This window comes from Onychostruthus taczanowskii, unplaced genomic scaffold (genome assembly GCF_017590055.1).
Source record: "Onychostruthus taczanowskii isolate IOZ18803 unplaced genomic scaffold, ASM1759005v1 scaffold7, whole genome shotgun sequence".
Taxonomy (NCBI): domain Eukaryota; kingdom Metazoa; phylum Chordata; class Aves; order Passeriformes; family Passeridae; genus Onychostruthus; species Onychostruthus taczanowskii.
Window position 1 is genome coordinate 15,426,822 of NW_024504786.1, and position 27,172 is coordinate 15,453,993.

At 39.5% G+C, this 27,172-nt stretch overlaps 1 protein-coding gene across 14 annotated transcripts in view; it reads right to left on the reverse strand.

Moving 5' to 3' along the window:
- The window catches only part of EVI5 (ecotropic viral integration site 5), a 74,037-nt gene extending 49,816 nt beyond the window's left edge, over positions 1-24,221 (reverse strand). For 5 of the 14 annotated variants that reach the window (XM_041421346.1, XM_041421349.1, XM_041421352.1 and 2 more), the window contains exons 1-10: positions 18,494-18,817; positions 16,225-16,306; positions 11,585-11,636; positions 11,100-11,329; positions 6,948-7,137; positions 3,890-4,114; positions 2,870-2,944; positions 2,106-2,231; positions 1,203-1,346; positions 98-187 (exon numbers count right to left, since the gene is read on the reverse strand). In XM_041421346.1, the coding sequence (XP_041277280.1) occupies positions 98-187; positions 1,203-1,346; positions 2,106-2,231; positions 2,870-2,944; positions 3,890-4,114; positions 6,948-7,137; positions 11,100-11,329; positions 11,585-11,593 (1,089 nt within the window). In that variant the 5' untranslated portion in view covers positions 11,594-11,636; positions 16,225-16,306; positions 18,494-18,817. Of the gene's footprint in view, positions 1-97; positions 188-1,202; positions 1,347-2,105; positions 2,232-2,869; positions 2,945-3,889; positions 4,115-6,947; positions 7,138-8,710; positions 9,063-11,099; positions 11,330-11,584; positions 11,637-16,224; positions 16,307-18,493; positions 18,819-23,527; positions 23,783-23,910 lie in introns of those variants that run through there. The other 9 variants (XM_041421348.1, XM_041421340.1, XM_041421350.1 and 6 more) reach the window with 8 other exon arrangements.
- Between the last annotated feature and the right edge of the window lie 2,951 nt (positions 24,222-27,172).

Consider the following 27,172-nt stretch of genomic DNA (forward strand, 5'->3'; position numbering starts at 1 on the left):
GCAATCAGAGCACAAGATTACATATAATTAACAGCTGCAAGGAAATAGACATTACACATTTCAGGTATCTCTTAAAATTATTATAACCATAGCTTACCTGTAACATTCCTTCCATGTCAAGTTGCAGTAATTCTGCCTGGTTCATCTGAAGTAATGCTAAACCTACTCGAAATACTATCTCTAAACCCTGAAAAGAGAAGTCAAAAAATATCCAACAATTATTCATGCCATTGTCAACAGCACAGAGTTTTTCTACTATTTACTAACATTGGAAATCTCACCCAAGTAAGCACAAGTAAAAAGGGCTACTGAAAATATCTCTCAAGAAATTGCTTCTGTTTCTTTTTTTGTTCCAAGGACAAGCAATCTGGCTATTTCTCCTGATGCCAGATATCTGCCTCAGAGAAGCTAGTGATGAGACAAAATTTCAAGTGACAAGGAATTCTCTAGGTCAGCTCTATCAACCATTTTAAGTATATCTAGTAGAGAAATCCTCAGTACTTCTCAAAAAAGCTATTTTATTTTCAGACACAGTACAATGCAGTTAAACTACTGGGGAAAAAAAAAGTAATTTCTCACTATATACCCCATCTTGGATTTTCCTGAGGGCAAGCTGAAAGGATCCACCTTTGACTTACTGCTTTCTAAAAGATGACTGCAAGGCAAGCATAAGCTATGATTATACTAGTTACAATTATGTAAAACTCTAATCCTAAACACAGCAGAGGTGTCTTTGTGATAATGATACTGAATAATTCCCAAAATTTCTTTGCTACCGATCATCACCTGGACAAGAAAAAGAACTAACACTCCCCCTTCTTGGCTTGCATATCCCCATGAACTTTAGCTTTGGCCTGAAAGCAGCGTTGGTTTCCACTGCAAACTCACCATAATACTCAAGAATGGATGTCCCTGCTGCATGCAATGCTAATGCACTGCATCCAGAAAGAACAGATTTCAGAGCACTTCAACAGGCTTAGAGCACAAAGTTACACACAATATCAACATTCAGTGACTTGGCTGCTCTTCCTTGACAAACTGCACACACAGACACCTTCCCTTAAAATAATCTGATCAGTATAAGAAATAAAAAGCAAGACTATGAGATTTGTGCATCGTGATGGGATTTATACCACTACCTAAATAACCACTTTCAACAGCTACTCTTGAAATACAACATATGACTACTAATTAGTAGTTACCTCAGACATAAAGATATCAAATATTCTTGTTGCAATTGGTAGTGGAAAAGTCGTAAGGAATATAGTTAAAAACCATGACGATGCATACATAGAAGTGTGAAAACTCTGAGACTGAAAGTGCACATAAAGCTCTGGAAGATGTTCCTGGAAAAGAAGAGGAATAAAATACACAAGTACATTAAGCTTCTGCTTGTAGTTTTGGTGCAGACATGTTTTTGACAAATTTTGAATACAAGAAAGAAATTGATACTTAGTACAGATAGGAGCTGTCTGTACTAGCAAAGGACTAGGAAAGATATGACTCATTCTCAAGAACCATGCAACTAAAGTCCCAATACAGAATATCCTATAGAATGTCTACCCTGCAAAGCAGATAACAAAAACACTTCCTGATCCTAAGGGGAAGTCAAGCTTGTAAATCCTTGAGTAATAACTAGAACAGGCTACTAAAAAGAGCTGACAAAATCTAAGGCTATGTGCTATCTCACCCCTGACCACCACGTTAGAAACTGGATCACAAAACAGAAACCTATTTTTCTCCATCAGCCTGACCAGGAAGAACCTGCATTTCAAATCTGAAAACAATTTCAAGTCTAGATATGAGGGAACCTCCCAGTTTTCATCTTTTAAGATACTATAAATTGGCTATGAAGACTTTTGACTTTCAGAGTCTTCAATCCAAACAGAATTAAACATTCATATGCTTAAATGCAGCAATACAAATTCTCATGCTTCAGTGTTTAAAGCCAGTCACTGTTTGCCAAAGGTTAAAAAAAGTTCTGAAACTACTTATTGTCAAGAGTACAGTCTGTTAGCCAATAGACATGCCTGCTCTTGAGCTCTAACTCCCAAGTTCCTTATTAATAATTACTGAAGAGCAAGTGTGATAGATTTTGTATGTACCTGTATCATGCATTCAAACTGGTACATACAAAGGCCCAGTTCAGCCATGCTTGGTTTAAAGAGTTCTCGCAGTCTGTAATCTTGCATTAATTTAACAAACACACAGAATGCCTCTTCTTCTGGCATCTATATCAAAAACAAAAAAAGCACAGTAAAAACTCTGGACAAACAACAATATATCAGAGTAAATGCGTGGGAGGATTTAGGGTGGGGGTTTTGTGTGTGTGTGTGTGCACACAGTGGAGCTTTTTTCTTGGTTGGTTGTTTGTTTGTTTTGAGGTTTTTGTTTTGTTTAAGGGATTTACAGCCAATTACTCCAATGAACTTTTGTATATATTAAATTCTAGCAAATAATTTCTAAACTGAAATGGAGGTCAGAAACCAATAATACAAAGAAGCTTCAAGATAATAAAGTCAACTGTGTAGTTTCATTTGAACTCTGAGGAGATTCCATGTAATAGAAGAGAAACAAGAAGTTAATTTATTTTTGAAATAATCACTCAGCAAAATAGCTTGCAAGCATGCAATCCTACCTTGGCTCTGAGAAACAAACACATTATCCCACTCCATTACAAGTATCTTGGCAAACAGAATGACACCAAGTAAATCTCATTTTATTTCCAGACTAAACAGCTGCCCTTGACAACTTTATTGTAATAAAATTATGAAGCAAAACCATAGCAAAAATTCCCAATAAACTGCCAAAATATATTATGCATTCTAGCTTGGATTTTAAAGTTTCACATGTTTTTAAATATTTTTACCTGCATAAGCAGTAATCCAACTATAAAAGCGCTTCCTTGACAGTATCCAACCTCACGATCCACCAAAGAGTAAGCCTGGAAAATAAAGTTAAAACTCTCAACAATTAAAACCTCATTATCAATAAAAAGTAATCACGGCTCATCCTGCTATCTGGTTAATAACTTATTCTTCCTCTCCCCAAATCCAGCAAAGGCAGACATCCTACCCAGAAGTTTTAGTCAGGCATTCTAGTTTCTACCTGCTGCTACAAACTCAGCTATCTGAGCACATACAAAGCTAAAACTAAGGCATACCTACCAAAAACACAGGCAGTTTTCAACTACAGGAATTTGGTAAAAGATAAGAGAGACCACTGGCATACAAATCTCACGAAGTACTACTTTTATAGGAGACAGACCAGACAATGAAAAAATTGTCCTCAGAAAAAAATGTGTTGCAGTTTTATTTACAGATGAATGAAATGTGGTGATCTCCATGCAGGTAGCATCTTTGTTTTAGACTTATGGAAATTACTAAGGTTTGGAAACCTGCCAACTTTTCCATTGAAACCATGTTCTATGGAAAAGCCTGACCTTCAAAGTTTAACCTCTAGTGAAGACTAAGCAATGCAAACAATGCTACAGTGGCATTTTCATTTTGTGTTTGGGCACTGGAACAACTGCACATTAGCTTGTACCTGCCATGTGCACTTCAGAAATACCTGCAAACTGAATACTAGTTCTGATTGCCAATGTCCTTGTCTCAGGCAACACTGTTTACTTTAATTCATGGCACACTTCATTCCATTACACAATGAGCAGTAAGTATGTGACTTTGTTTCAATGCCAACTTGGTTTTACCTTGTGATATAAAAAAACTTATGAATGCAATCGAAACTAAAATAGGATTTGTTAAACCATCCCAGTGTCTACGGCTTAAAAAAAACTTATGAAACTGGTGCAAGTTCTCTATATACAAGGTAGTCCAAGCTGGTGCATGTTGTTGCTAATATATTTTCAAGGGCTGAAATACCAACTCACCTTCATTACGTTGAACAAGACCTCCTGCCCAAGGCTATCTTTTTCTTTGAAAAAGTCATGTTCAGGGTATGTTCTAGCAATGTCCCTTCTTATTAATTTTTCACAAGGAGATGTCATTTTTAAAAGCTCTGAATACTGATCCTTAATTGGCATGCTTTGAGCACTGCATAAAAGTTGCCAAACAATTGCTCTGAAGTGATGAGGTATCCCTTTTCGAACCAGCTCCTAAGGCACAAAAAGACATTTCATATTTCCTGAAAATATTACAAAAAATAAACCTAGAGAAAAAACAACTTCAAATCAAGTTCCTCACAATTTCAGAAAAAAATTTCCATTATGACAAAAACTCCTCATACAGTTTATAACATCAAATTTAGTGGGATTATTAGGTTCACAAAAGTAAGCAGTCTCTGAATCATTTTAGTGGCTAAATTAGCCTCTTAAAGTAGTCCCTTATCCATAGCAAGTCATGTGAAAATGAGACCTAAGAAGTCACTGACTAAAAATTACTTCCAAGATAGGTAAATGACAAAAAGTAGAACTAACTGTAGCACAGTCAATTGCAACAAAAAATTTGCCCAGTACCACTATCATTTAACACACTTGACAAGTTTTGTCCAATTTCTCTGGTGTGCCAGTATTTCCAAGCTATCTTCTAAGAAATTATTTAAATGCAGTTTCAGACACTGGACCAAGAAAACATTAAGTTTACACCTACTAAATTAACTAAATTTACTTAATCTTTTGAAAAAAAATTATGCTATTATACAATTCAAACACGCCCAGATGAGTACACCTAAGAACCTGTTACTTGTCCTTTAAGAAATCACAAGGACAAGTAGTCTTGCTGCTTGATCTGAAAACTGAGAAAGAAGCATTATTCAGGAATTTACCAGACTCTTGGTATGTTCTGCAACTAGCATCAGTCTGACCTAGAAAATTGTCTCTTCAAGACTATTTCCTTTTTGTACCCTAAGGTTATCAAGGATTCTGTCTCCTAAAGGCTAATTTCTTCCATTATTATTTATTCTGAAGCCAGAGTAACCTCCTATTCTGCAAAGCTTCCTCTTCTTCCTGTTTGTTCCACCTATTTCTCCTACTTCTCCAACATTACAATGAATTAATGCAACACTGATAACTTTCAAAGAGACCCTGCCTTTCAAGTTTTGTTTTTCTTAAGCCTGCTGCAGGAGTTTTGCATCACTGACCTCCATTTTTGAATATCCCTAAGCTCTCAATCCATCCTTCTTCAGAACCACTGTAGTGATGCCACTCCAACTATTTCTCCTGTCTACAACACAACACCAAGGTATTTTTCCTAAAAGATTCCCAATCCAAGACAAGAACAACTGTCTCTACCTGTCCTTTGTCAACAATGCAACTGGACGGAACATCAGTCATCTAAAGCCTCAAGGGTACTAATAAAGCAAGAAACTTCTTGCTAATGCCTCATTAACATGCCTGCTTGACAGAATAATAGTTAACCCCTCCAAGTTTCCTAAAAGGAACAGCAGGAAACACATCTACTGGACATGCCATGTGAACTGAACAGCAGGACTTGAGTCATCCTTCAGAAGTGCTTCATGAAAAAGAAGAAAGTTCTGAAGTGGATTGAGAGATATAAAGGATGGAACACATCATCTTTGGAGGAAGGTCCACACACTTATGCCTAAAACCTAAAAACTGACCAGATTTCTAATAACCTAAGACCAGCTTTTACAGCCAGGACAAAAAGACACCTATGCTGCTACCTATTTACCTACTGGCATGCTCAGGAAATAGGTGTGGATCTTCGGATATTCCATCAGAAATGCAGACTCACAGTTAAGGTTGACTTTCAACAAAAAAATACTGAGAATTATTTCACAGCAAAGGAAAACTTGGCTAGTTTTCAACATATTATTCAGCAATACATTTAAATATTCCCCGAAAGTTAGTCAAATACTCCTCAAATTGTATTTGGCCAGCTGTAAAAACAAGTGACACTTGTGACAATTGAAAATGTTCAAACAAATTCTAACTAACCAGATCTTCTTATTACCACCTCACTTTTCCTTTCTCTTGCCAGATTCCTATGGCCTTCTTTTCATGCCCTTTTGGAACACCTTTCTAGAAACTGCTTTCCCTATGCAAGCAGGAAATTTTTAGTTCATTTTCTTCCCTTGTTTCCTTTCTCAAGTCATGTTCTCTCTTCACAACTGCTCCATACAAAAGATTCTTTACTTTAGCCCATTGTTCTGCCTTCCCACAACCTATTCATAGACACACATTTCCAACTGTTCAAAAGACCCTGACACATTTGTATTCTGCACATAAAACTACAGACTACAGCCAATAAAGAACTAAAGCAGAACAAACTTGCCTACTAACAAAAAAATCCCACACTGTTCTGCTTGCTGCCACTGAAACATGGATATGTTCAAATGCAGCAAATGCTTTTTGGTTTGAATTTAAAGTGTAACTGAACTCCACTTCTGTACATGACCACAACTAACCCAGCCTGGACACACCGGTCAAAGTTCATCCAATCCACCCAGAATTTAGAAACTATGAGTTCTTCTGCCTAAGGTCATCTCTGGGATCAACATACTTGGCAAGCACAAAAACCTAAACTCATTATAGCCTTTGAGTATAATTATCAGCTCTCCTATTAAGAATGCTTTAAAAAGAGAGCTGCTCACTATATAGCAGCATAGCATACACATACATAATCAGAGCATCAAGCTATCAGATGCCCTTCAGTTGATTTTCGGTAATTCCATTTTTGGAAACATGAAGCTAAGCATCCCTGCACTCATGGAAATCTCTCATCAGAGGTAAACTGAAAGCTTTAGTTAGTATTCAAGATACAGTAAATGCATCTGGTTTTCAGCAGGAGACATTTGCTGGGTGACAGCACATAGGAAGGTTACACAGGAAGCACTAAGGCTTAGGGATGGAAAGATTCAATTTGTAGTTTGTATTACATATTTTTTAAAAACAATAAGCCCATCACAAAGATAAAACAGTATCATTTATATCACATTAAAAATAAATCCAAACAACAGTTTCCAACTACCTTAACTTGCTTTTCTTTCTTTTTGCGTACATCTTCCCATTCATTCACAATCCGCCCCCACAGGATCCACGAGTCTTCTTCAAGATGGCTGAGATTGCTAGAAGCTGATGAACTAGATACAAGAGAAGAGCCACTATTTCTTCTTGACCCATTTACTGATCGTAAGGATTTGCTATCTGTTTCCAAGAGTCTGCAAAGAAAGCACACAAAAACCAAATTCAAGTTCTTCTAATCAAAGGATCACACTATTAATTGTTTTCTTGACAAAGAATGCACCCAGAGGTTCAGTGAAACAGTTTCACAGCATTCATTTGGACTAAATGTGAAAAGAATCGTTCAATGCTACTGCTTTCTCTTGAGATCTCAAGTAAATCTGCAGATAGAATAGCTCACACTGCAGCATTTTAAGAAACAGATAAAAATGTCACCCACAGCTGTCATGCATCAGACTGACAAAGAAAACCTAAGGAAGTTAAATACCCTCACTGGTAACATCAAATGTCAAAGAACTTTAAAATGCAGTCATTTAAAAGACAAAAAATTAGCCTCCTATAAGTCTACCTGATTACACTTTTTGAAAATTGACAGTGTAAATAAAGACAGAACAATTAAAACCTTTAAAGTAATTTTAAAAGAACTGACATTTGCTGACAACTGTTCACAAATCAACACGGTGTTTTATAAACACATGAGAGAAATCCCAGACCTACAGACCAAGGACGAGGCAACACATGTGACTAGTAGAGCTAATGAATGTGTAATTAAAGTGAGGAGCTCAAACATGAGAACCTCTGGGGCTGTCCAGCAGCAAAGTACAAATCAAGATGTGTCAAGTGCTAGACAAGTTCCTGAGGAGACTTTCCTGTGAGCTGGTTGCTGTGGCCATGGACTTGGCAAAAAGGCAATGCTTTGTTTATCCTTAACTAATATTGAGCCCCATAAGCAGGGGAAATTTTTTGGACCATGTGTTAGGTAAGAGCAGGAATTCAGACTAACTTGGAAGTGTTTCACTATACCACAAGTTTAATCTGTGCTTTAACTTCTAAGAATTCCAGTATCAGTATAGCAGAGCCACGTGGTTGAATAATTTCTCAAAAATTAGTATGAAAGTTAATCCCCCAGCATTTCAGCAAGGTCAGGTTATGTTATAGATACTTAACAAATTATAGCCCAAGGCATATTGCATCTGAGATGGTACAGAAATCTCAGAAATCCTAATATTTAATAATACAGAAATACCTACAATATTTAAGCTCTCTGCTACAATGAAGTTATTTATACTAGTTTTCCCTGTTCCCAGCTTTCACCTACTGGTGTTTATGAAAGCAAGGAAAAAAGTAATTTAACTCATGAAGATAAATAGCACAGTTTCTACAGGAGAATTTTGTTTGGAAAAGAGTTAAATGGTAAAAAAAAAAGAAAAAGAAAAAAAAAGCCTTTTCAAGACAAATTTTCATTTGGGATTTTATTTTTTAAAAAAATTCAAATAATTTTCCATTTATTAATGGAATGCATAGAATCTAGTTTTAAAGAAAATACTTTAAAAATCCACTTCAAATGTTTAGAAACCTGGCTTATACTGATCCATAGTGAAAAATTAGTTTGAAACTCTTTCTCTCTACCCAAGACAATGCCTCAAAACCAAATTCAAAGTAATCACACAGGAAAACATTAAGATTATAAAAACCAGATTCTAATGAGACACTTCCAGTTTTCACAGGTTTCTGTAGAAGTTATACTAAGTTTCTGTAATTAGACCTTACCTGGATAAACTCATTGTCCTTAGATTTGAAAACAGGAAGTTCTGTTCACAGTAAGTCGCAAGTTCTGTGACGTTTAGTCACTCTTTTCTTTCATTTAAAACTTTATAAATCATTTACTAATGCCAAACTGTTCCACCAGGACTCTGGACTGAGCTTCCTCTTTATTCTGTGGGGACTTTCAGTATAATTAGATTACAGAATGCTACAAGACATAGCTTGAAACAATTTGAGTTCTTCCCTTTTCTGTTACCTAATTCATATTCTCCTTCTGACATAAAAGCTTTCAAAAAACCCAAAACCTTTACAAACATCCACAGCAGCAGTTCTTCCAGCAAGCAGAAAGAATGGTTCCCTGTGAACAGAGTACAATTGTCAACAAAGTGGCACTGTGCTAAACTGCAGATGCAAACTGTTCTGAAACTACAGAGCAGCCAGCACAAGAGCATCGAATTTCAGTATTAAAGGGCAGGCAGTACCTCACCAGCAAGGGTACACTTGATAGGCCAGGCTCTAAAGAGAACTCACACACAAGGCTAGTGTGGTACTAACAACATGTCTGGCTAAAATGAAATAAAACCAGACAAGATTGGCTAGTTTACTTACTAAATGAAGAAAGCTGACTTTAGACAGAAAGCCCAAGCTCACATTCCTCTTTCAACAAGGCAGGCAGTCTGACTGCAGGCCTTAATGAGAAGGCTCTAGATGTGAAGACATTACACTCCAACAGAGATAAGCAGTCCAAAGAACAGTTTGCTTTTCAAATACAAGCTAGTTGCTTTGTCATGAACAGACTAGAAAGCCTCAGATTAAATGCAAATTGGCTTTCTAAAAAAGCGCTATTTAACTGTTTTTTTGCTTCTTTTGATAATTTTTCATTTGCACGGCAAAAATTAAATGGAGCTCATCTTCGAAGACAAGGAAGAGTGTATGAGGTGGCTCTAGAAGCTTCCTTCTATTGTCAAAATCTGGACAGATGTATCAAATTCCCTTAAAATTGTGCTGCTATCAGGCTGCAGAATGCAAGCATGGGAGAAGACTTGCCTGGTGACATACAGGCATTGCCTCTGCTCCCCCCAGTTACTTGCTTCCTCCACTGAAAGTTACTACCCTCAGAAGTGACTCAGCAGAGAAAAAACCAAACAAATAAACAAACCAACTAAAACAAAACCTGAAACCAAACAACCCCTCCCAACCAAGAATAATATTAAAAAAATAATTAAAAAAAACCAAAAAAAAAAAAACCCCACATACAAAAAAAACATCACTAAAGAAAGCCACACAAAAATCCACCAAAATGCAACCCCCCACTCCCCAAACCAACAAAAGATAAAAGCAAAAAACTTCCAAAGAAACCCAACCCAATAAAAAATAGAGTACCTCAACTGCCTCAGTGCAAAGACAAGCACTCTCACAGAAGCTGGAACAGAAGCTAGTTTGAGCTAAATTATCAAACCTTCACCGCACTACAGCTCAGGGATAGCCATCTCCAGTAGGTAACAAAGTCCTGCAGCTACCTGCCAAATCTAAAAAGCTACTTGGAGCTCAAGTTGTTTACAGCCAACCTCTCAAAAATTATTGAAACACACTTGTTAAATGTAACTAGAGTTTGCAAAAGGACAGATGACTTAGGAGTCCTGACTCAAAAGTATAAATGAGTATGGCTTCTGGAAATTAAACATTAAGAAACTATATAGTCCAATTTAATTTCTTAGTGATATTGTGAATTTGCATCACTGTGCACATCAAGAGCAACTGATCCACCTGAAAGTTGCATCTTGAATTGTACACGGTGCAGATAAATAGGCACTCATGACAAGGCTACCATGAAAACTGTTACTATATATAAAAAGGCAAGATGAACAGAAAAAACTGATTAGGAATTTACTTTTGATTAATTTAGGATGTTAAGCATCAGGCACCACTAGTGTAACAGCAAGAAGGGGGCTGAACATGGTTCTATCTCTCTACATAGCAGGTTATGCAGCTGAAACAAGAATTGGATAAAAGTGAAAAAAAAAATTGAGAAAGATTTAAGATTTCAAGAACTTAATAGAAATTATAGTTATGATCTTAGAGGACAAGAAGGTTACACACAAGTGTTGCCCCTGGGATACTTTACTTTAAATTGCATTCTAAAAATCACTGTGTAATTTCTTACTATTAGAGGCAGCTATAAACACTCCTGAAAAACACCTTCTAGAGTTTCAGAAAAACATAACTTGTAAAAACACAGCACAAAAATACAAATTCTTAAACCTTTGGGCTTTCAAATGTGCTGTGCCATGAATTTTTTAACTAATTCCCCCTTAACAGCCTCTATGCTACAATTGCAATAAACCAGTTTTAGTCTCATGACTCTGCTTCGAGGAGCAAAAAGTTTTCCATTCACCTGTTCTGTTCCTCAAGTTTAGCAAGCAATTCCAAGTCGTCTGGGCTCAGCTGTGTCGGTGAGGATGGTGACAGGGCGGGTGTGGACAGGGTGGTGGAGGGGGATGTGGTGTGGAGGGAGGCAGATGGACTCGCCACCTGGCTGGCCATTTGACTGACGGTGTGCGATACCGTGTTCTTCACCCATGAGAGAGTGGAGCTCAGCTTGCCTGCAACCTTGTCTGTCGCCACCTGTATCGACACAAAGAAGAGGATGCAAAAGTTGTCCTTTTTAAACTCCTTTTTTCCAGCAAACCTGCTGCATCAAACAAAGGAAAAAATATACAATATGCACAAAGCAACACTGAGATTATTAATTTCTCCAGGACCCCAAGGCTGTCAGAAGTAACACAAGCATCACCAGCAATACAGTATTATAGAAGTAACATGCAAGTATGTTGCTAATCCACAAAGACAAACCCCAAGAAACTCCTGATGTATACTCACAGAGCTCATCTCTGCAGTACAGAAATACCACAGGATCCAGGATCAGCTCCGACTTTCCATTATAAAAATAAATAGAAATAAAAGCTTATTTTAAAACATCTTGATAAACTAAAATAATGGCACAGAAACTGTAGAAATATAGATATAGAAACAATCAACTACTTTACTGATAGACACTGAAGCAGAATATCAGTGTAACCCCCCAGACCACCCACTGCTCATCTTCACTAATCCCTATAGTGCCAGGACAGAGGAGGAGCGGCACCCCATTTCTGATTTACACCAAAGCAAAGCATCCTCTAGCATTGCCAGTGTGCAGAAAACAGTCACAAAGAACCTGTGCCCATGAATCTACAACAGCTGAAAGTCTCACAGTAAGGCATCACACTGCTGCTTTTTTTCACTCCTCACTTTCTCTTCATGTCACTTCTACACCAAGTGTCCTTGACCCCCAGTGCCTGGACAGACCCCAGGGTTTTGGGGGAAAGCAAGAGGTGCTGCTAGTCAGGGAAGCAGTGGGCCCAGGAAAGCAAAGGTTAACTGGTGCTGATCATTATCTGCTGCTACTTCTTGACCAGTGCAATGGGCAGAAGAGCAGCTCTTGGGGGCATCTCCCAGTGAACCCCTCACTAGAGCTTCCCTTCAGCATCTGAAAATGTAAGTGGCTTTGACACACGGTAACTCAGAGTTTAATCCTTTCCCAGACCAACTCACAGGAAATCCAGGTGCACCTTAGAGAAGAGCTGGCTACCTAACAAATGTTAAAACTCAGCAAAACCGAGGCTGAAGAGGAACTTCTGAAGTGGTGTTGCTGGTAACTATTTATTTTGAACTTTGCTGATTTCCCCAAAACACTGAATTACTCAACATCACAAAGAAATCTGCAGTACAGCCTATAAATAATTACTAAGATACTAAAGACACTGAGCTACAGGGAAAAAAAAATCCCTTCCCAAGATCCTCCAACAGAATCTAATTAAAGCAAAATTTCAACTGAAATAAAAAACTCCAACTCATCACACTGTGCATTTATCTGAAGCACAATATATAGACTTAGTGACTGATTGCTGAAACAGAAGCTTTAGTTGGATACAATGCTAAAAAGAACTTTCCTGTCAATGAAATCCATCAGTATTTTATTTTCACTTCATATCAAAAAGAAGACACACTGAATGCCTTCAGAAAAGAAGCAAAACAACACAGGCCAAACCCAAACAAGTGGAATCAACCTTTCCACTTACTATCCAACAACAACATGACACCTAAGATCTCTCCTAGAAGACATTTTCAATTTTCATATGCTTAGCATTCATTCTGAAAATAGTATCAAATTTTGCTGGAAGTCTTCAGAGGAAGGGACGCAAACCACAGGTGGGGATAGTAAGATACCAACATAATCATCAGAAAGGTTCCAGTTGGTTCTTGTCACTGTTGGACAGCAAAAGTCAGGTATAAAAATAAAAATAATAAAAAGAAGAAAAAAGGAAAGAGAAAAAAAGCCCCACAACAACCCAAAACACAAAGATCCCAACACCTATTTTAAAAATATAATCTTGGGAAAAAATCACTTCCAACACTAGCATTTAACACCATCTTTTATAAAAGAAAGGAATGAAAATTACTAGAGGTTTCAAAATTCTAAGTTTAATACATGCATTAATATTTCACTCAGTCTATATCCTTTATTCACTATTGCTATGAAAGGATAAATTACTGCTGTTTCACTCTGAATAAAATCGCATTATAATGAAGGTAACCCATACATCTCACTTAAGACTGATTATTTTCTCAAAGGCTTTAAACTACTTAAAATATCACAAGTAATTCCAAAAATAAATGCTGGCAGAACCAGGGCCAATCTTAACACAGTAAAAATGACTGCCATACGCAGCAGGCTTTAGGGGTCACCCGCTCTAAGAATCTTAGGTGTAAGGATTAGGAAAGCAATGATTTTGAGTAATACCCTATGTGGTGCAAACGGGAAGAAAAAACATACATTCAATTTTTATCTTTTCACAAAGTAAAGGAACTGGAAAGACTTAAGGCATAAAACAAAATTCAAGGTCAGTCTGCCTTATAAATGATGAGGCTTACACTGTACAGTAGGACAGCTGAAGGGGGGTGGTGTAGGGACAGAAATCAAGAATCTTGCTGACATTCATTCACCAACATATCACTGGGCATTAAAATTAACTCAAAAGTGCGAAGAAGGCAATTAGGTGAAGAATATAAAAAGCATATGGTCAAGAACACCATGCAAGAGCAGTTAAGTCAGTCAAAACAATGTGCCTAACAATACTGTTTCTCAGGGCAGCTCAGAGGTGCATCAGAATGTATCAGAGAATCAGTACCCCAAAACTATTTCTAGCCAGCTATCTGAAAATACTGATACACAGAGCAGGCAATGTGCACAACTACCAAAACCAAATGTTTGAAGATCAAAAGGCTCACAGTGAAATTTGCATCAAAAACACATGAAGAATTTGTCTGGGGGAAAATAGTTATGGCAGTCACCTAGGGCCAAGGTAAATCAAGAAAAACACAATTCTGATCTAACAGCTAACTAGTCACACCGACATCCTTTTTGCCAGGCTTTTCCAGGTCTCCTAAATATCTAGAGCCAGCTCTCTTAACTTGTCAGCATCAGTGAAGACTCCTGAACCAAGCTATGTGTTCATCATCCAATTCCCTGGATAGCATACAGTAACAGGATTTTTCACATTTCATGATTTCACCTACCTTAATTTCAAAATTTACAACAGTGGCAGATTTCAGAGCTAATCTTTGAAAAGTGATTTAAAACCTTCTAGAAAACAGGTCACTGAAATTTGAAAATGAGAAAACCTTCCCAAGAAACCTGATCTGAACAAATGCATTCTTCATTAATAAAGAAGATTCTCTATTTTTTTATATCTATGGCTCTAGTAAACTGCCTCCAGAATCCAATATGCATCAGAACATTAATAGTAAAGTAAGTCATATGCACAGTTTTTAGCATTTCTTTCCTCTGTGTGGTTTTACTCTAATCTGAAAACAAATCGGTATTTTGATGAGAAGTGGAAATAAAACACCCTGATTTGGAATGACAATGTCCAGGATAATTTAAAAAAAAATAAAATTATAAATTTTAAAAATTATAAAATACCAGAATTTTTGAAAGTGAGTATATATTGTCATTAGTAATTTTAGGTGTTTGGCTTTGCCTGTTCATTTTAAGTATATCTTCTTTTTTGGCTCCATTTAAATACTAACATGAAAATTGTAACAGAAAATCACTGGCAATAAAGCAAGATACTAACATGAAAATGGAACTTAGTCTAAATTGTAACAGAAAATCACTGGCAATAAAGCAAATTATTTTGATGGTAGTTTATTCTCTTCAGGAAAGTATGGAAACAGCAATTACATTTGTTCAGCTGATTCTAGTGATGTGGAAAATATGGAATACCAATATCAACATTAAAGATCCAAATACTTGAATTAATTATTTTACTGAATTTAAGCTGTAAAACTATAGTTTGGTTTAATTATTTTTTTCCTCCCGTGAAGAGCAATGCACCAGCATTCCTATGGACACACTGAGCATACCTGCCTTTTCGACTCTTCACCCTCCTCTTAATGAAGACTGAAAATCCCTGCTATGTCACCAGCTTTCCAATTCCATGAGCCCCGTCCCACCCAACAGCACAGCTGTACTTGGCTCTCACTGAGCCAGCACTGCTGCCTCCCACCTTTCTGCTGAGAACCCCTGCCACAAGAGGTCTGTCACACACCAAGACAATATGTGCACACAGTGCACAGGTGGATCCTACTGACTCCCAGGAGATCTGTACCTCTCCTCTGACAGCACAAAGCAGAGAAAAAGTTTCACTCTAGCCCTGACAGAGGCTGGGGCTCCCCCAGTTACCAATCACAGCGACAGCAATGAGAATATATTTAGTATGAATGACAGCAGATAGTTTCACTGGGCATCACCAACTCCAGCAAATGCAGGGAAATCTGTGTGAGATTCCGTTTAACGTCCATTCTTTAGAGGTGTGATTTTGCTTAACACAGTATTCTGGAAAGACTCAAGAGAACAAGTCTTAAACCTTTAACCTTTGGATTTTTTGGGCAGTGTCCTCAAGGCTTTCCTAAACAAGTGTTTCTTTAAAAACCTGGTTATTATTTTAACAGATACATCTGCAGGCCTGCAGCAATGTCTGCCTTTTGCCTGCAAGAACGATGCTCTACACTTCAATTATTTTGGACACAAAGCATCCTTCCCTTTGCTACTCCTCATTGCTGTGGAAAAGAAATGGTAGTCATGTGCTCAGCTGTTTGTAGCTGGAACAAGGACGGCCAGATACACCACAGCGCCCCTCCTGTGATCTTAGCTAGGTCACGGTGGTAAATCCAGCTACACGAGACAGGGCTTTGTCCCCACCTCGCCCCTCTGCCGCTCCCTCCCTGCTGGAGCCCTCCCGCTCACCAGGCTGCTCCAGCGCGGCGCTTCCCGGCCAAGGGCCGCACACAGAGCTCCAGCCCAGAGCGCTCCTGAGTGCCAACCCCTCCCACATCTAGGCGAGCTCTCCATCCTCGTTCAGCTAACCAGCCCAGGCTATAAGATCCCAGTGAACAGGATCCTTTGCTCAACTCACCTCAGCCAGTTTTTCAACTCTGCAAAGAGAATTGGTTTCCTTCTTATTCCCAGCATTTTTCAGATGCTGAAATCCAAGTTACCTTTAAAGAGTACAAAAGGTAACCTACATGGGCTGGGATGTATGCCAAACCATCAAGAACACCATCAGGATGCTCAAGCTATTACTAATTATTATTGATGTGTGATGAAAAAATAGAATCAACCAATTGTAAAAACATGCCTTTTCTCTGGAGAGGGATCACTCAAGAACTTGCCAATTTATCCTGGATTTTGAACACAAATGCCACTTCCAGCTCCCTCTTGGGACATCAGCTCCTTCCACTGAAGATGGCTAGGTCTGGAGACAAGCAGGCAGGGGCACATCTTCCTTACCCTGCGCAGGAGGACACATGGCTCCAAAGCAGGCACTCACTCAGGCTCCCAGTCCCACCAACTGCTACACTGCTGCCGGCTTGCCAACGAACCCAGAGCACAGAACTGTTCACTGGCTTCTGCTTGCCTAAGGTCATGCACATCTCTCCTAAAGAATTGTGAATTTTGAGTTTGAACACGTTGATCTTTAAAATGATGGGGGTACACGAGACTTAATTACCAAAGACTGTACTCTTACACAGTTTCCACTGGGAAAACAGAACTACCAGCAATTCTCAGCCACCTGATGAGCTAATCAGGCAAGACAAGACCTGTCTGCTACATCCTCTAAAATATTGCAAACATAAATGTTTATATTGATACTAAACACAGATGCATGATATGCAGCATATATATATATATGCCAACTAAAATACATAAAATTCAGCATCACAACTTTATGTTTAGTATCCTTAATCAGCTGATGATTACAGGTCTTTATTACCAAGAGGACTACAATACTGTGTTTAGTTTTTCAAATTACTCAAAGGAATACTGCAGTGAGGGCTGCATGTATAATATTTTAAGTAAGGCCAGCTAAAGGTAGACTGCAACATTCCACATTGCATACAAATGTACAAACCTCTTTCCCTGAGAATACTCAGGTATTGTGCATCACCTTTCAGAAAGCCTAATTATGCTAGCACTCCTTGTATTTGCATTTGCCAGACAAAATCTGTTTTTTCTAAAAAAGCCTATTTAGATTTCTTTTAAAAAGATATTTCATTGTACATGTTGAATTTGCTTACTAACTTTTCCCTGCATTTCCCTGAGGAACATTTGTATTAAACAATTATATCCTGGTATCTTGATTACCCAAATGATTACAGATACCTTGAAATACTGTCTCAATTATTCTTGCCACATGATAAAGTAAAAATAACTGCAAGCCTTACACAAACACTACTGTTATGTATCATTTGTTTCCATGATTTCTTGTCTTCATGAAAAGAGAAAGAAGTGGGAACTTCCAGAATACAGGAAGTAATCTCCATACTACTCTACATACAAAAAGAAGTCTGACATAATTGGGTCTGAAACTGTATATGTGGTTTCAAGCCAGTTTTATAGCATTCCATATACCCAGTCTCCTTCCTGCTTCAAAGCTAATAGCATTCTAATATCTGTAGAACAAATTAAACCAACTCAGTCAATGACACATGCAGGAGATGCAGCTGGTGAGTCAGCCAGCTATCATGTTCCCATACAAGCTAAAATCCTAATTCAGGGCTCAAACATGGCTTCACTATAAACTTCATTTGGGTCTTTTACACTAAAAACTCATATAACTGATTTCTGCAGAAGCATGAGTGAGAAGTCCTCACTTATGCTCATATTCCTGATTTTTCTTGTAATATCACCAAACAGTAGTCAGGAATGTCATGGCTACCATTCCCTAGCTTCCATTTCATTTGATACACACTAGCTCCTCAAGTCTTTCTGAAACAAAAAAAAAAAAAAAAAAAAAAAAAAAAAAAAAAAAATCATTTCATTTGATACACACTAGCTCCCCAAGTCTTTCTGAAACAAACAAACAAACAAAAAAAAAAAAGCAGTCTAACATTTTGGATTGTATAAAATTTAGGCTATCAAATCTTAGCATAGCATCATTTTTAAAATTCATCATCTGACTAATGTGTCATGGGGTTTTGATGATCCCAGAGAAAGCTGGAATGGCAGTTCACATGCACAACTAATATACGAGGTGTTTTAAAGAGGAACTTCATTAGGAATGTTGTAGCAACCCACTAAAGGTTGAAACCATTGCTCAAAGTCATATGAGTATCATTTCCATCACTGACCAAGTTGTACTAAATTTCGTTTCTTTCCAAGAACAATTCCAGGTTTTTAATTACCTCTGCAGTCCAATGTGGTTTACAGTCTGCCAGGCATTGTCCCAGTGTGCTGAGAAGACAAACCAACAGTGCTTTTGCTGGCACTATCTTCTGTCCATCCAGAGATGGTCCTTTAGCAAAAAAAAGTTTCACCTCTGACACAGGAATGTAACAACCTTCAAGAAACTGAGGCCTTCTTTCAAGGAAAAAAATTCGATACAGTGCTTTTGTACCCAAGATGGCTGAGAGCTCCTCAGAGCTGCAAGAGAAAATACTGATGGACTACAGTAAAAACCTTTAACAGAACATTTCCTTTCTTCTCTTCGACCTCAATCTGGACAATTTCTTTTTATTTGAGGTTCAGCATGTCCATGGTGCATACATGTACTTGAAGGACCATCCTCTTGGCTAACAAAACAGAGGCAACAATCACATTAACCAGCTAAAATAAAATCAACCTTGTCAAGGTTTTTTATGCAATAGATTGGAAGATTTAGGGGTCTTGTCTTTTCAGTAAAATGCAATTCAATTATTTAACTGAAGTTCAAGTATCATCAGAGTAATACAAAAGAGTAATACACTCTGAAGCACACATGTTTATAATTATAGCTCCTTTCTACAGATTTTACTTTCTACTCATTCCCCAAAGCCTAGCTTCCTCCTGGAAAGGAGGCACATCTAGCATCTACACTACATTAGGACAGAAATAAACAAAAGTGCACACATGCAGTTAAATTTACTACAACCTTTAGGTCCATATTTTGGAAGTGAGAAACAATTGAGTCCCATTTTTAAACACTCACTCAATCAAAGTCAATGTTTTTGACACAACTCTTCATTTAAAAAGGATACAAAATTTACAAGCAGTTAAATTGGTAAGTTTAAAAGGATTTAGTATCTGACATGTGAAAACTTACCATTCCATGCAACTTTGTTTACATACTAGCAGCTCAAGAATTTTCTAGGTCTAATGCTCCTTTTTACAGACCAGATAAACACAATGTGCAGGTTAGAGCCAAAATGCTCCTCTCTCATTTACAAGGCTGTGCACAGTTCCCTTCCCAAAGGAATGTATGAAATGAGACTTAATGGAGAAACCAAAGGACATAAGCATGTCCCTCATGCAATATGGTAACACTCAAAACTTGATTGATTAGGATGTTCCTCTCCTTCAAATGACCAGCTAAAAGGCCTCCTTTCTATCAGTTACACTCAAAAATAAAACAGTTTCTAAATGACTGACTGGTAGCCAGCCTTTCTACAACTCACTGCAACCTGCAGCTGCTGACAGACAAGAAACAGAATGCAAAAGTTTCAGCAGTGACAAGCATAACTAATTAGTAATTTCCACATAGGAAAGGTGTCCAAGCTATCCAGTAAACAGAGCAGATATAAACACAGCTGCAAACATCAATAGTCAATTCTTTTAACATAATCCATGCCAACATCTGTGGTCCTGCAGCAATATTCAATTTTGCCCACTAATTTACTTACCATAGCCATGACCTGCCTACACAAGCACTTACAGCATAACTGGAAGCAGTGTACTTTTGTGCTGTGGCAGGGTCTTCCTCCATGCTATTCAAGTCTGTAATAGCACTCCAGCAGCCTTCTCTGAGCACAGCACAGAGAAATCTAATTTTCCTTAGCTATTTAATAAAGAAAAGGGAAATGGCTCTTCAGAGAAATGATGTATCTGCTCATCATCAAAGGAAATCAGTTATGGTCTGATTAGTTGGCCACCGACTTCTGCACTTTTATTTGGAAATAAGGGCCTGTTTACTTCTTTCAAAACAGGGGAAGAATGAAAGGAGTTCAATGAAACAGATGATTTTTCATGTCAGCCTGACACCAAAAAGTTCACACAAAAATCCCAAGTCCATTCTAACTTAACACATCTCGTTATGGAATTTAAACTTGCTTTTGCAATCTTGTCTTTAGAAAGACTGATCACAACTCTTTCTCCAAAGGACTGGGAAATAGTTACTAAGACTTCAGCCAAACCCATGAAGTTCCACCAGTAATGCATTCTAATGGAGGAAAAAAATTACTTTTCTCAATGAATATTGAGTTTTAGCTCTGCTGTTTCAGACAGCATACAAGCTGGAATTTCTTTTTACTATGCCTGGAAGCAGTTCACTGCTTGAGCTACATATAATAAAGAAGAATGCATGAAAAGTGAGACACATAAAACTAACTTCTACACAATAGTTATGTCAACAGTACATGTTCAAAATGTTAGGTTTTGGCTAACTAAAATTTTACACCCATTTTAAGTGACATTTGATAGTTTTAGCTTTCTATAACAAAAATTAACAATAAGTTCCTCTAACATCTTCTTAGCTACAAGGGCAGGGTTATTTATGGCAACAACAATCCACTACTGAAAAACTGACCCCATCTGCCAGCCTGATGAAAACAATGAAAAAAATACATAGTTAATGCAGTATAAGATACTGACAACTCAGAATTCTAAGAACATGTTATGATGTCATCAAACAGGTATTTAATGCTATGCTAAGAACCACTAAGATTTAGTCATGACATTAGACCATAAGAAAACTCAGGAGTTGGGAAGATCAATAGCTTACCATATGGCAGAATACATGAACACAGCCTGCTACCAAAATACTAAGTTTGGATTTTTCTTTCTTTTTTTTTTTTTTTTTTAAAGGATTGAACCACAGAAGCAAAAGCAATACTGGTCAGACAAGATGATAAAGTAACACAGCCCATCAGAGACAGGTAAGGTTTGTTCAGGCAAAAGAACAAAAAGATATTTGATGATGGCTTTTTGGCTATTTTCCAAGTTGGAAATTAGGACAAAATAAGTGTCCACAGTCATTCTATCACACCACCTTACTCTTGTCTAGAATAAAGACCCACTCTAGTATTTTACTTCAACCCCAAATACACAACTGTCTCACTGGGAAGGATCACTCCTACAGACAATTAGCAAACCAAGCTGACAGTCATGCTGCAAACATCATCACTGTCATTGTGACTGAAAGGAGATCTATTGCCTGAACCCAAGAGCAGGCTCAACACTTCCTAGGCTGTCCCCAAAACACCACTTGATGGCCAAACTGAATAGTTTCTAGAGCTCTCAGCAGTTAGATGACATTGAGAGTAATTATGGAAAAGGGACAACTCACTAAGTCCCTTCTGCTGCTCTGAGCAGACAGTTTCTGTGCACACACATATACGACAAAACCACATCACAGCCGTGTGTAAAATGGGCAGAGCAGGGCCCAGGCTCTATCCATCACCAGCCACCCATTTCATGCAACCACCACTGGCTGGAGAAGGACAGGATGCACGGCGACGGACAGACACCCAGCAGAGATCACTACAATGAAAGCAAGACAGTATTCCCAACTTAAAGGAATCCAAACACGGCAACACATGATGTTGAGTGCTACAAACACAGAAGGTACAAGGCTCAATTCAGCATGCTACCTACAAACTTCAGTGACATCTTCAAGAACTTCAGGGAACGCATTTCACACATTAAAACTACATATTACTATAATATTTACTATCTGTCTTTTCTAAAACTGTTACTGTTTTAATTGGGTCTACAAAAAAGAATTAATTAAGAATCTATAATCAAGGCAAGCATAGGATGGTTTAGAAAGCAACATTCATAAACTCAAGGTTAGTTTTTTATTATTGTTTCTTGGATCAACCAGAAAAGATTTTTTCTTATAAACTGCGTGCTTGACACTTAAAATTATATGCAAAATGTTACATTTTGTCTGTTTCTTAAGCATTAGAATTTCTATTTTCTACAAGTTAAGGAAACTTAAGAGTAAGAAAGTATAAACAATCTTAAGTATGTATCCTCCCAGCTCAGCTGCTTTCTCCTTTCTAAATTGTGATATTAGAACCTTAAATAGCAAAGTAAGCATGTAAGCAAAGTTTTTTCATGACAAAGGACTTGTCTTCCCATTTTTAAAACTTCTCTGTATACTATCAGTCTTACCTAGAAGGGATGGAGAAAGTAACTGGTTAGGCATGTCACTTTCTCCATCCCTTCTTCTGCCATAAATCTGGAAGGGCTTTTCTCCTACCTCTTCCTTTCAACTACTCCAACCACCTCCTGCTTCCTTGTTCAAGAACAATTAAACAAGTCCACAGAAGACAAGGATATGAAGAGCAATTTCAAAAAACCCAACCAAACAAACAAACATTACCAAAACAAAATATCCAAGCCACCAGCTGTAGCTCAAGAAGTGCTTAAGCCTCAACCTGTGGGAGTGTAGGAAGAGATATGGGAAGGAAGTAGAGCTGTTTTGTTGAAGCTTTCTTCTCCAAACATCTGTTCCTCTTCAAAGTACTGTGGGGCTGGATGGACACTCAGTGGCAATCACTACAGCTGCTGTCAGCCCACTTGATAAAATTCAGGCAATGCTGACTCATAATACTGAGAGCTTTCCTCCTGATCATGCCCTTCTTTCACTGGCTGTCTCTACTTCCTCTCCTAATCCTTACTTGAGAAAGAACTCATATCTATGCATTTCAAAATAAGCCTTAAATCTTTATAAGCATAAATACAGAGCTGTGATCAAAGCTGACAACTCACACTGTGGAAAGGGAAGAGAAATAAACAGGCACATTTATAAAAACATTTTAATGCTATCTACCAGTAAACCAAACACGATCCAACTGCCATTTCCTTTAGGCAAGAGAAGCAAAGTGAATTTTTAAAAAAATTAAATTTTCACAAATACTTTTGGACACAAGTAAAACATATTGAATATAATCTGTCCTTCTCTGTATTAGTGTCTCCTTCCTATGTCTTTTGTATGTGATCTTTGAAAAAAAAAGCTATCCTAGACTGATATGGAGTACAATGTTTTGATGCAGGCAGTGTTAATGGCAGCTCACGCTGGAAACTGAAAATCGCATAAGCCAACTTCTCCTTTGCCACAAATTTGCTTTATCAATGCTGACGATTAGCAGGTGTTACATGGAAGCACAGAAGCACGGCCATACCTGCATAACTAAACCTGGAATATATAAGCAGCCAGAACATTATTATCGACTTTTTACCCTCATTATATAATCACGTTCAGGCTGATGCAGCAGGAGTTCTCGTATTTGAAAATTGAAAATTATCTCTCTCAAGAATGACAGACCCGCGGGTTCCCGGCCCGGCGTTGCGCCGATAAGCCAAGGGAGAACTCGCCCTCTGCAGACAGACCCGCCGGACGCTCGCCGGGCCGCGGCCCCTCCCGCGGCCGGTGCCTTAGGGCACTTCCACCGCGCCGCTGCCCACTCGTGTCCCGCCGGGCCGAGGCGCGGAGGGGCCGGGACGCGCCGGCCCCGCGGCCCCCGAGCCGGGCAGGGCCGCACAGCGCGGCCTCCCCCCGGCTCTGCCCCGCCGCGCTGCCTGCGGGCGGTCGGAGCCCGCGGGTCCGCCGGCGGGAACCCACCGGCGCTGCTCCCGGGCGGTGTCACGGCTCTCCCTGCGGGTCTCGGGGCTCCCGGTGCCGTACGCTGGAAAGCCGGGCGGCGAGCCGTCTCCGCAGCGTGCGGGGTCGCTCGTGTGCTGCCCTCGCGCGGGTCGCCCGCTGTGTCACCGCTGCCGCCTCCGCGCGGCCCCCGGCCGTGAGCCGAGCCCCCGGCCGGCCCCGGCGTCCCCGCCGCCCGCACCCGCTCCTCACGGCAGCGGCGCGGAGCCACCGCGGCGCCGCCGCACTGGGCGAAGCCCCTGCTCACGGAAAGCCGGGTTTGGTGCGCTCAGAGCGTCTGCCCAGGCATCTCCATAACGCCGTCTCTGCGCTAGGAGCTGCGTACGGTAACGCGCTCTCCGGGAGCGGCACCGCCTCGGGCTAGACGGGCCCGTCCCCAGGCTCATTTGTCAGACACGTTTCAGCCAGATGCCGATTAGGTTACACAAACAGTTGAGAGACTGCCTGCCCGGAGCAGCTCCCCGTCTAATAATGAGCCCATTCGCCATTGCCCTTCTACAGCCATTGCCCTTCTACTCCTAGACAAAACCATACACAAATTTTCATTTGGAAGAATTCTAACAAGACCTTTAATAATTTAATTTTATTTTTTAAAATATTTATGAAAGTAATTCCAACACTAGCACAGTACTCTACAACACTACTTTATAGCTAAGTATGCAAAGAATACACACTTTAAAAAAAAGTATGCAGCAATAGCAGGGACAGGCTATCGCCAGGCCTTCAGCCAAACTCTTTTTTCATTGAAATAAGGCTGTCACTCTCCTGCAAGCAACAGCAAAAAAAGATCCAAAACAATTCCTACAAGTGACCACAAGGGTCAGTGCAGTCACAGACAACAGTCTTACTGCCTTGAGTCCTCTGCAGACAAACAGGGAGAGAGTCCCTGCCTGCAGGAGATGCTGCTCAAGCATCAGTTTCGCCAGTCCAAGAGACTTATAAGTGCTAGGCACTGCTCTAAACCCCCTGCTTGATACCTTGCTCTCCAGAACACACCTAAGTCAAAATATCACATACAAGAGAAATTGAGAAATAGCATTAAAGGAGAAAAAGGTGACTTATACTTTTCCCCCTATCAATATGACATGAATAAAAGGTACTTCACTAAAGCATTGAAAATACCAGCTTTTACCTTAACGTGTTCAGAGTGCATATGAAGAGCAGTCACCCTTCCAACAAACATTGCCACTAAAAGCCAGAGGGAAAAAAGCCCAGAGGAGCCATTCACCCTGAACTTGTAAGAGATGCTGGGGTGGGGCTAATAAACCCAGCTGGAGTCTCCATTTTGCAGGGTGGCAATGAGCAAGAAAGCATGTGGGTGTGGTGGGTTAACAGCTGATTTTTGCCGTGGTGAGCTATTTGAGGAGTAAAAAGCCTTCTTACAGAGACGAGCAGAAATCGATTTTGTTTTTCCTTGTTTAACAAAAGGCTAACAAGTCTTGCTTATGATACCATTGTCTGTGAGGCATTTGTCATGGAAGTTATTGCCCAGCAGTAGCAGCAGACTTTTTGAAGACTATGGATTTATATGCCAGAGGGGACAAAAAACAATGTGCTCTGCTAGAGATACTTTCTGTACAAATTGAAAAGCACATAGAATACTGAACTTTCTAAGATTCATTCTTAGATCACAGAATCATTTTTCACTTAGGTTGAAAAGATCTCCAAGATCATTGAGTCCAACCTTTGATCACCACCTTGTTAATTAGGCCAAGGCACTAAGTGCCACATCCAGCCATTTCTTGAACTCCTCCTGGGATCGTGACTATGCCACCCCCCTGAGCAGCCACCTTTTCACTGAAAAAATTCCTTCTGATATTCAACCTGAACCTCCCCTGGCACAGCTCAAGGCTATGTTCTCTTGTCACTAGTTGCCAGGGACAAGAGGCAAATCTCTGTCTTGCTACATCCTTTCAGACAGTTAAATTACTTCTGAAGCTGACAGGTCCCTACCAAGTAGGAACCATGCTGGTATTTGCCTGATGTAGTAAACGTTTATTTTTTCTTTCATTTTCTTGGTTATTAATATTAAACTAATATTTTTTTAATATTGGCTTATGTATAACTAGTTGGGTTTTTTTAGTGAAGTCAATGAGCATAACCAGACAAATGCATCAGGAATGGAGATTCGCTATTGTCTGACAATGTCAAGAAACTTGATGCCATTTGACCTGTTTTATCCAGTGTATATATATGTGCAAGTCTATATTCTTGCTTTAATGCATCAAATATCAATAATCCCAAGCAGCTACAATTTATTGTCAGAACAGTATTCAATTAAGATTTTGGTTGGTTTGATGTTATTAATTACTTGCTGCTTGATCAGCTGTGAGAATTTTCCCTAGAAAATGACAGGAATTAAAATCCTATAAGATACACATTATCGGTTACTTTTTAAAAGACCAAATCCATTGATTTTTTTTTTTGTGTTTAAGAACCTCTTCTCTGTGATACATCTCTGGCTAATAACTACCCAGTCATTTAACATAAGGAGACTTGGAAGCGATCATGCATTATGTGTAGACATTAGATGATAGCAATATTATTTTTTCCTCAGCATTGTGTTTCTCTGATATTACAGAATCAATTCAGTTGGCAAAGACCTCTGAGATCATCAAGTCAGAGCTTTGACTGAACACCACCTTGTCAACTAAACCACAGCACTGAGTGCCGTGTCCAGTCTTAAACCCCTCCAGGGACAGTGACTCCACCAGCTCCCTGGGCAGCCCATTCCAGCGTCCAATCACTCGTTCTGTGAAGAAAATCCTCCCAATGTCCATCCTGAACCTCCCCTAGCGTAGGTTTAGACCACGTCCTCGGGTCCTATTGCTGGCTGCCTGGCAGAAGAGGCCGATCCCCATGATACTATAACTCCTCTCAGGCAGTGCTAGGGAGTGACAAAGACTCCCGGGAGCCTCCTCCTGTCCATGCTAAACCCCAGCTCGCTCAGCCGCTCCTCACAGGACCCTTCGCTCTCCAGACTCGTCCCCAGCTCCGTTTCCCTTCTCCGGACTCGCTCCAGCCCCTCAGTGTCTCCCCTGAAGTGACGGGCCCCGGCGGGAGGCAGCGCTGGCGGTGTCGCGGCACCCGCGGGGCTCCGGGCCCGTGCTCCAGAGGCTCGGTGGGGCTCCGGGCCGTGCTCCAGAGGCTCGGTGGGGCTCCGGGGGTTCGGCAGCAGCGGTCCCAGCGGCGCAGCTCGAACCGCCCGCGGTGAGTGCGGTGA